Raw genomic sequence first — 10,629 nt, forward strand, 5'->3', positions numbered from 1 at the left:
ATTCTCCCTGTGGTGTTTCCTGTCTGAAGACATTCTATTCCATTGCAAAGGACACTTTTACCATCAGTGGATGCTGCCACGGTGATAAGAGCATGGTCCTGATAGAGCTGAAGGTAGGGTGGCTGCTTACAGCTGGTGAGAATTACTGTAACCCTGCTTGAAATCTGACATTTATCAGCAGAAGTTAAATATATGTCTCTACTCCTCCTGGCATCTGGGTCACAAAGCTTTTGGTTAAAGACCTTGCACCTGAAAACTGTACATCAGGAAAAGTGCAGTAACAGTAACCTCCTGCCTGGTGTTTGTACAGCTCAGTAAGAGTTCACCAGTACCTCAGTCTACCTCTTACCTGTTATCTGTGCTTATTAGGGACATTATTCATCTGTAGACTGTATCCCTTGTTTCTGCTTCTCCATTTCTTGTACTTTTCTTTTCTTTTTCTTCTTGTGTTTCCTTTCTTTCTCACTCTTACGCTTTTTGTCCTTTGCTTGTCTTTTATTTCACCCCTTTCCTCCTCTTCCGTTCCACTTCCAACTTCCTCTTCCTCTCCTGCCTCTTCCTCTTCCTCGTTTGGTCCTATTGAAGTTGAGCCCAATGGCGGGACACCACGTCGTAGACCTCTCTCCTTCTGCCCTTGCTGTGCCCATGAAGGTAACGTAACCTCACACACCCCTGTCCTCCTGCCCACAGCTGGGTTCTCATAGCAGCACTAGTCAGCTAGTGACCACAGGGCCCCCAGCCCTTTTCTTGCTGTGTCCCCAAGCCAGCCTTGTCTGTAGCTACCCGGTAACCAGCTTCTCTGAGCCTGTGGCAAGCTGTTAAAGGTACAGTATCCCTTTTGCTAGTCCCAGCTGTGCAACAGAGGGTGCAGTGACTGGGAGGGGCAATGGGCAGCAGCTGTGGGACCAGAAGTGTCACACACTAATTTTCATTTGGTGGCTTCAATTACTCTATTCCTCCTGAAACATGTTTGGAAGGTGGGGTAAGGGAATGACAATCTGTTTCCTTAAATACAGCCTTTTAATTAGCATATAGGGATTAAAGGAATACTGTGTCTTTATAAGGACTGATTTGAAAAACATCCGTGAACTTTAAAAGCCAACAGACCTTAAGTTAGACTAGTTCTCCTTCATCTGTCTTGCTGAGTGCATTCTTTAACTATCCCAAATGGAGTTTGCTGTAGAGTTTCCATTGCCAAGGCATGGGGAAGGGGTTGTTTTATGTGTGTTCATGGTGTAATTTTGCTAACCACTTATCTGCTTTCCATAGTGCTCCCTCACATCAGTTGTCAGTGCTCCCTTTCCAGTCCTCCCATTATTCCTCTACTCATTGGCTGTTTAAAAATACTTACGTATTCCATAGGTCAGTAGCATTGTGGTTTTGGCTTTTTCTTAGAGGCATTTGTTTTCTATACATCCTGGCATTGGAAAGGAAGGGGAGACTTCCCAGTGTTCTCATGGCGCCACAGCACTGGACATCTGCATGTACAGTCTCCCTTTCCTGTCGCCACGTGGGCATATTGTGCAGAGATGCTCAGAAAGGAATGCTTGGAACTGAGCAACACACTGCTATCAAGTCCTCAGGGGCTCTTAGGGTGCTACAACCCAGCCTGGTGTTGTCCCAGGGGCTGGTATGACACATTTCCAAAGGCAGCCCAAGCTGCAGCTTACTAGGAGTTGTAGGCTCTCCCTTGTGTAACTGCAGGGCAGCGCTTCTCTGACTACTGAGGATGAGGCAGGGCATGGGTCTGAATTAAGTAGTTATTAATGTGGTATGGGTCTGAATTAAGTAGCCATTAATGTGGTATGGGTCTGAATTAAGTAGCCATTAATGTGGTATTTGTGCTGTGTCTGTGCGGTAGAGTTTGACTAGTAAGCTTGCTGCTTGATTAATCTAGCATGAGATGGACTGTTTGAGAGTTTTTGTTCTTATGTAGGGAGTACCTATCCACAATAACAAGCAGAGACAGGGGTGTTAGTTACCTTGGGATGCCTAGGGCATGTGCAGTGTAAGATGATAGGATGCAGCAATCCAGAAGTGCTGCTCAGCCTGATTTGAGGCCTTTCTCCTGCTTCTGCTGCCACACAGGCAGGAATGTTGCCACTGGCCTTGATGGGGTCTGGTGTAAATCACAGCATTGAGGTGCAGGTAGTTCAATGTGGAATAAGTGGCCCAGACCAAGAGCTTGCCAGGAGGAGCCTCCTTGGTAAGTTCTTGTGTTTGCTAAATATCAACAGAAGGCTTTGGGAACAGCATTCTGCATTTATTCCACATGACTCCTGACAGACACAAAACTCATCAATGGACTATTGAGTTAGTTTAGGAGTTTGTTCTAAAATAAAAAGACCAGCAAAGAGTTCTGTACTGGGTGGTCAAGGCCCAAGGTTTTTTTATTCTTCTTTCATATTAGCAAATTTGTCTGGGGGTTCCTTTTCTTTCTAGTGCTGGTATGCAGTGGAGTAGAATGAGTTTCTGTGTTCACTGTGCAGGGGGATCTTCAAGATGAATAGGTATGTGTGTCTAGGAGGAGCAGTCAGAAAAGATTTACTTAACTGTTGAAAAAAAGAGGAGACAAGATGTTACTTTTGGCTAGTAAAAGAAAAACTTGAGGACATGCAATTGAAGAAAACAAAGGTAAAACACAGGCAGTTGCAATTGAATCCTTTTCTGATGAGCATATGTTTCAATAGCTGGCATAAGCATCTATAAAATTCTTCTAATGAAAGGAAAAGTTAAATACTCATAGAAATTGGGGCTTTCTGCAGTAAGAGTGAGGAAGAAACAAGTAATCACAAGAATATCAGAAACAAAATAAAAGTAGGCTCCAAAGAGAAGAGAATCCTTTTGGAGGTGACTTCCACTCAGCTGAGTGCTGTAGGCAAAGTGAACGGACCCGGCTTGGGAGTGCTCTGGCAGCATCTTGCTCGGCTTTCTTTGCACATTTTGCCCCATTGTTGTTTTTGCAGTTTGGGCTTGTAAGGATTGCAGGGTGTTACCTGAAAATTTACCAGGTTTCTTTCTTGGCAGGCATGGGTAAGAAGGATGACCCCAAGCTGATGCAGGAGTGGTTCAAGCTGGTGCAGGAGAAGAATGCCTTGGTTCGCTACGAGTCTGAACTGATGATATTGTAAGTGAATGTGGAAAAAATGGGGATTTTGCCATAAATAGCAGTAGAAGATCTGTCAGTATTGTCTTCCCTGTAAGGCCAGGAGGTCAGCAGCCTCTTAGGCTGAGACAGGAATCCCAAGTACATTTTAAAGGAGTGGTAGAAGAAAGAACAATAGTGGTAAGGGATTAAAGTTCCAATTATTTGTGCCCATGCAGAAGTACAGGTATGTGAGCCCTTCTCATGCTGTTCTTGTATGAAACACATCCTGTTTGTGCAAGTGTGTTCAAGCTATGCAGAAATAATGTGGGACTCCTGGTTTTGTAAAATTGTCTTCTAAGCATAGCCAAAAGCATTTAATTCAGCCACCTTGCCTTGTGGCCCTCCTTTCTGCCTGTAGTGCGACCCCAGTGCTGCTCATGTGGGCTCAAACGGTAAAGGGGTTTTCCTGTTAATGAAACTGGGGGGTTTTTCTGTTCCCCCCAAATTCTGTTTCAGTGAATTTCTGTGCAAATTCACTGAAATTAATTTGAGTGTGTCAGCTCACCTTAGCAATGTGGAAGCTGATGGCCTTAGTGGCAGAAAAGTCCCAAGGTGGTGTTTGCAATAGATTGATAGTGTCCTTAATAATAAGTAATTTGTTAATAAGTAACTTTGGGTTTAGAGTGAGAAGTAGATGGGGATATGTAGAGGCATTGCAGATTTATTTGCTCTTTGACTCTGCTCTATATTTAGTTTGCTCCACTTTTGGCATTGCACTTCCTAACTTCAGGCAAATAACCTGAAATGCTAAAAGTGCAATTAAAGCTTTTAAATATACAGTTATATATCTTAGGTTATTGAAGAGTTGTTCCACACAAGATTGGTAAATGGCACAGCAGATATCTAGAGATGGAGCAGAAGCTGAGAATGAATATGAAGCAATTTATGGAGTGTTTTATTACATCTGGAACTTGGATTTCTGCTCTTTTCCTTTTAGTGCTCGGGAGCTAGAACTGGAAGACAGGCAGAGTCGACTGCAGCAGGAGCTCCGTGAGAGGATGGCAGTAGAAGGTGAGAGCAAAAGGAGATATTTCATGGATTGGATGTGTGTATCTCTAGCCTTGTGTATGCTGATAGTTCTTGATATCTCTGTAGATCATCTGAAGACAGATGAGGAGCTCTCGGAGGAGAAGAGGATCCTGAACGAAATGCTCGAAGTAGTGGAGCAGAGAGATTCCCTTGTGGCTCTCCTTGAAGAGCAGCGGCTTCGAGAAAAAGAAGAAGACAAGGACCTGGAGGCAGTCATGCTTTCCAAAGGTTTTAGCTTGAACTGGTCCTGAGCTTAGCACATTTACCTCTGCTGGTCTGTGTTGTCCAGTTGGCCTACCCTGAGTTTGCCAGAATTACATGGATATGAAGATGTTGAAGGGGAAACTTCTGAAAGGTCCAACAGCATGCAGAGATTTGGTTTGAAGCACTCAGAAGCCTTTTGATAAGTGTGTTGGTTCCAGAAGCTTAAGTTTTACATGTCTGCAAGCCAAGTTGAAGAAATGAGTTGAGACTGTGCAATCTCCTTGAGGTCCTGTACAATGGACCGTGTTTTGTGTGTGGTAGTAGGGAGGGGGGAATAATCCATGTGTGGGGAAGGAGGTTAAGGGAAGAAGTACCCTTAACTACATTGGATTTAAGGCAGTCCATTCCTTTCCCATTTTGACTACACCAGTTCTAATAAAAGGGAGGGAAGTGGCAACCTTTCCTGAACAACCACAGCAGCCTGTAGCAGTGGAGTCAGCTGTCCAAGAGAGCTCCAGAAGCCCAGGGCAACACCTTCTTTGCTTTAGTCTTCCTCCCCACCAAAGAAACCTGCAGTTGATCGTTATGCATGGATATGAAGAAATACAAGACAGAGAAGATACTGCTGTGTGTGCTGGAACTCTCTGCCTCTTGGTTTTTGGAGAGAAGTGGGCATCAGTGGACTCTTTCCCTACCTTAGCCTCCTAAATCTTCTTGTGGGGAACAAGGGGAGCAGAAGAGAGAGGGAAGATGCCCATCTGCTTTGCTACACACTGGAGAGGCAGCTACTGCTGGCCTTAGTCTTCATGGCCACAGCTCAGAGGCTGGTGGGCTTCCTTGTTCTGTTTTTATTGTGACTGTTTTGACACTGGAAAATACTGCTGTGGGACAGTGGTAAGTGTGTGCTGGGGCAGGGGTGTTCCCAGGCAGCATTCCCTGGTTATTAGGCCCCCTAAAAGGGAGAAGCCCTTAAGTGACCGAACCACCATTAAGACTTTTCAGTGTTTTTATTTTTTTTTCTCTGTATTTTGTTTTTGCACATTGGAAACAAAGCTTAAGACCTGCCTGGGCCCTCAGTCACTTTGACCCTTTTATGTCAATTAACTTATTTTTTTAATACTTGAAAGAAGATTCATTTTTGTATCTTTTAGGAAAAAAAATGAACGAGTGATGGGTGTGTGTGCCTGCTGCATCCTACAACTTCCACTTCAAAATTACTGGATGTTGTTACCTGTGGCTATTTATTAGTGTTCTTAATAATAATTTGATTGTTACACATATTTGATTGTGGAGGGAGTGTTTTAACTCTGTTAGAGAAAGACACTACTGCGATTGGTCCCTGCTTCACAGCGAGGGCAGCCTTTATGTACCCATGGATGCATCCTGCCCTAGGAGTTTTCTTCTATGAAAAAATCCTGTGCACTCATGGAGTTTAAGAATCTATTTGTGTTCTTAGCATCCTTTTCTTCCACATCCCACATTCTCTCTTTTGGACTAACAAACCTATATTTATTTAAATTTTACATTTTTATAACAAGAAAGCCAAAACTGTGAGATAGAAATATCCCATATATCTCTTCCTCACTGAAAGAGGGGATCCTCACAGTCCTGATACAGTTTGAGGGATTTCCATGAAAACAAAACCAGCACATTTCCTGCTGCATCTATTGGAAGAAGCTCCTTTTGGCCCAGTTAGTGAATGTGCTGCTTTTCAGCCAGGAGGGTCCTGACTGTCACCACACAATGATGGATGAGCAGGATGTGCACTGAGCAGCTCAGCCCCCGTCCCTGTGGGACAGACTCCCTGGGCAAGCCGTGTCCTTAACCTGCAGAGCTGAAACAGCACCGTGCGCTGGAGATGTGTCCCATCCTTCACACGATGTGTCCAGAGAGGGTTTCCCTCCTTGGGATGCTGACTGTGTTCTTTTCCTGTTCAAGAAGTACCAAGGCTGCTTTCTGAAGTCTCTGAGAACGAGTCCTATTCCCAAGCACATTTGTACAGCCTACTGACTCTTCCAGCTGGAATTGACACTGCCAGTGCGAGGCACCCCAGCAGGGCTGAACATCCTTCAGTCTTTTGCCCTGGCACAGAAGTTTGCATGGTTTCTTGCTGTTGGCTCTCTGCCTCCTTCAGAGGGGTCTCCTGTAAGCCAAGGTCTATGATTTAAATTCACCTCTGACTTGGGAGAATGCCCCAGGCTGAGGGAGAATGGGTAGGAGTGTCCATGGGGACTCTGAGCAGTGCTGGTTGCTAACTATGGAAACCCGTGTTTTCCACCCAAAGTGTTCTCCCTTTATTCCACATAAGGCATTACAAATTAAATCCAGATACTCGTGAAACCAAGCAGACAGACAGGCAGCTGCAGTGCTACTTTGTAACTGTGTGTGTTTAGCAAGTGGCACCTGCCATTCCAGCATCCCAGAGCGTTGGCTTTACCAGCAGGATTTCTAACAAACAGAATTCCCTCCCGTTTGCTGGTGCAGGGCCTGCTGCCCAAGTGAGACTGGCAATGGTAGTTTACAGTCTGCATTTGAGGGGCAACTGGAAGCTGGAGTGCAGAAATAGGGAAGAAAAGATGGAAAGTTTACTGTAAATTGTCTTGTGCAGAGAGTTGGCCTCAGTCCATTTCATTGTGCACTGGGTATATGGACCACATCTAACTTGTAACAGAAGGTCATTGAATGTGAGCTGTAGAACTCCTGAAGACTATTTTTAGATGGTTTCTTTTCCCTTTCTTGCTGAGGGACATTTGCCAGATCTTTGCAATGCTGAAGAGTGAGATCACTTCAGGATGTAGTACCTTATTGCACAGAAAACCCGCATATTCCAACCCTAAACTCTTTGGGTTGTGCTGAAGGCCTCCAGCAGCGAGAATGAAAACAAAGACCTAACATCGCACACACAAATTGATTCAAAATACACAAAAGGGAATGTTAAAAGGCCTTTTTATATCAAAATGGTTGTAAAAGGCACAACTTGTTATTTGCTGTTCAGTTGCACTTTAAGAATATGACTTGCATATCAGATAGTGGGATTTTTTACTCTCTGAATATTTTTAATTCAAATTTTGTATTTTTAAAGCTGAAGAAGGTTCTTGTGAGCACAAGATCCCTTATTTGTATCCGAATCCGAGCAGGATGTTGTAGCTCTTTGCGCTGCCCGCAGCGCGCACTCAGCCACGTGCATTCAATGACGTGTGTCCATTTCACGCGTGAGGAGAGCCCAGGGACCCTCAGCTCCCCAGGCGTGGGCACACAAGGGTGGCTGTCCCCAGGTGACCCGGGGCTGGCCGTGCTTCGTCCCGGCAGCAGGCGGGAACAGAGCCGAGCTCGGAGCCTGAGCCGCGCTGGCTCTGAAATGGGCACACCGAGGATGGGGCAAGCCCTTCAGCCCCTGCGGGGAAGGGAGGGGAACAGCAGCTCCTGGCAGGAAACGCCCAGGAGGTAAATGGAGATGGGGGAGTGAGGACTGCCAGAACAACTAATCTGCTGTTTTCACAGTACCAGTTTGTTTTAAACTGTTCTGTTCCTTTTAACCATATTGTCATTAAAAGTCACAACTGGCTATAAAATTCCAAGCTTCGGAGAACCTAATGTGTGGGGAGGTGACAAGACATTTCAGCTCCAACTTTCAGACATATTCCTTCTTTCAGTTAACCAATACCCCCTGGTCTCACTAGGGCATGTTATAAACTGCATTGCTGAATATATTTTAGAGCAAACCGCAAGTTTTAAAAGTCTGTCCTTCTCTGTCTCTGCATTTTCTGTAAATATTTGTTTGTATGTAAAGGCACCAGTGGATCCTTGGGCTACCCCCATGGTCAAGAATCTGAGTTTTGTGCAATGCCTAGGCCTCTGTTAGAACACGGTGCTTGCGTAGAGCTAGTCACCACATTTGTGTGCACTCTGGTGGGTTTTAATATTTTTATACATCCTAATCCTGAACGTTATGAAGTATTCTAAGTGGTCTAGACAGCATGATCTAGAGCAGCCGGCAGTTCCCTTTTGTGAGCAGCTACACCTTGTTTGGTTAACATTCTTCTAAAATGAGTTTTCCATTAAGTGTTTACACCACACACTGGTGGATTGAGAGAGGTGTTGTTGCATTGTAAAATCTCCCATGTGCAAACTGAAAAGCTGTAATGGGAATTTCAGTTGTCACTGTCTGCAAGGAGGAGAGCTCTAAAGCATACTAAAAACCAGTCTGTATATAATTCACAGAGAAAGAGATCGCTGGCTGTTGACCTTTGCAAAGTAACAGAGATGGGAAGCTTTCCAAAAGTTCCTGCTTTTGGATTGTCCAAGCCTGCTACCCTGCCTGTGCATGCCTGCTTGGCAGGTACTAGGCAGGGTAGCAGGCAGATGAGGATGTGACTGAAAGCAGGTGTGAAGGGGAGGATGCCATGTTCTGATGGCATTGCAGTAATTTCAATACTCTGTATCTGTGGGTGCATGCGTGTGTGTGTGAAGTCTAATCCAGGCAAAGGGAGTTGCTTTGGCAGCTGCCCTTTTGCATGAACGTGAACTCTGATATTCAGATTGTTCAAGGCGCTTACGGTTGGCATGTATAGAGCGTTAACAGAAAAGCGAATACCCTACCTGTACAAAACCAACTCTGTTCCAGCCTGTTTTCTTCTATTTGGTTGTGTTTTATCGTTTGTTTTTATGCACACTTGCTTCATTGGTGTTGAGATTTTAGCACCTCAGATGGCCAACTGAACTAAAAAAAAAAAAAATAAAGTCATTAATTATTTTTTCTTTTTTGCTGGTGGCCCTATTGTTTCTTTCCTCTGCTGTTATTTCTTTGGTTGATGATTGATGAGGACCTGAGAGAAGGTGATCTAGAGATAAATCTGGGTGTTAAAGTGCCTGCCTTTAATTACTCTTTTGCTGACTCACTCTCAGCCACTCTGAATTATCTGATGAAAAAAAATCTACAAACATCCCCAGTGCCTGTGCATATTCTATATTGTTTCTTCAGATTCTCAGTGAAGTTACTGAGAAGAAGGGATGAAGGTAATATGAATTGGTTTATAGAAACTAGGATTTCATTTTTGTAGCTGAATCTCACTTCCTCAGCCTGCAGTACTAGCCTGAACATCTGGTGTAGCCTGATGGTCATGTAGCAGCATTCAGGATAATATGGGGAGAATGACATCAATGCCTCTGTGCTGACTTTTAAACATTTTTTTCTTTTTTTTTTTTTTTTTTTTCTAAGAAGCAGAAGTTTTACACAGGATGATGGGGGAAATCCCAAACAATGTGTTTCATTTTCTTAACACTCCACCATTCTTAAAAAAAAACAAAAAAAAAAAACACAAAGGATAAACCCTGGTGTTCCTATGGTGGTGTGATAAAAGGAAACCTATTAGTGCAGCGGGAGGAGGACACGCCTTGGATTTCCCCTTGCCTCCCCACTGCCTGGGGGCTGGTGAGCAGGCTGTGCTGCAGGTGGCAGGAATGACAGCTCTGTGTAGCTCAGCAGGGCAGCAGCTCACTGCCTACACTTCAAACCTTACCATTCTTCCTCTTCTTTTGGTCTCTTGCTCTCCCCCATAGTAGTGGGAATAAAAATAGTAGTGAGAGAAAGCTGTGGTTACCCAGGGATGGGGGATCTTGTGCTGTCGGCCAGTCCATGAGGATTTCTCACGTGATGCCAGAAGAAAAATGGAATGTCTAGAAAGTGACTGCTGGGCTCTGGGACACAGGAGGTTGATTTGCATCCATAGTTTCCAACATATATCATGGCTTTTAAAGTTATATTGCAAATTAATAAGTTATATTGTTAATTCTCAATCTCCATCAGGGACAAAGACATTCTGCTGTTTCACAAACTGTGGATGGAACAACCGGTCCAGGAATATCTTTATCTGTTGTTAGCTTGGGCAAAACCTGTCAGCCCTTCAAGATGAGTGCTCCTGCGCAGACTAACTCTGAAATTGCACCAGGGAAAGACCCTGTAACAAGTAAACCCCACCCCAGGAGCTCAGCCTGGTGGCAGCTGCTGCTTTCCTTTTCCCTCGTTAATGAAAGCAGCCTCCAGAAGCCTCTGACCCTTTCCACAAGTGGCATTCCATGCCCAGGAAGCTGCCTCACCCACCCTGCGAGTTCCCCTTGTCACAGAAGCACACCCCTGTGCAGAGGTGAGGGAATTACTGAGGTGGGAGGCTGAATGTTCCCTCAGGAGCACAGGAGGAAGGTTGTCAGTGGGCTGATCAGGAAGTGTGCAGAGCCTCTTTCTGTCAGCA

The 10,629-nt window shown here is 44.7% G+C and overlaps 1 protein-coding gene across 16 annotated transcripts in view; it reads left to right on the plus strand.

The window, feature by feature from the left end:
- MICAL3 (microtubule associated monooxygenase, calponin and LIM domain containing 3) overlaps positions 1-9,144 on the plus strand; it is a 160,796-nt gene extending 151,652 nt beyond the window's left edge. For 13 of the 16 annotated variants that reach the window (XM_064735605.1, XM_064735721.1, XM_064735596.1 and 10 more), the window contains 4 exons: positions 586-651; positions 3,028-3,127; positions 4,086-4,159; positions 4,244-9,144. In XM_064735605.1, the coding sequence (XP_064591675.1) occupies positions 586-651; positions 3,028-3,127; positions 4,086-4,159; positions 4,244-4,428 (425 nt within the window). In that variant the 3' untranslated portion in view covers positions 4,429-9,144. The remainder of the gene's footprint in view (positions 1-585; positions 652-3,027; positions 3,128-4,085; positions 4,160-4,243) is intronic. The other 3 variants (XM_064735620.1, XM_064735649.1, XM_064735729.1) reach the window with 1 other exon arrangement.
- Positions 9,145-10,629: the final 1,485 nt, after the last annotated feature.

This window comes from Zonotrichia leucophrys, chromosome 1A (assembly GCF_028769735.1).
Source record: "Zonotrichia leucophrys gambelii isolate GWCS_2022_RI chromosome 1A, RI_Zleu_2.0, whole genome shotgun sequence".
NCBI classification, from domain to species: domain Eukaryota; kingdom Metazoa; phylum Chordata; class Aves; order Passeriformes; family Passerellidae; genus Zonotrichia; species Zonotrichia leucophrys.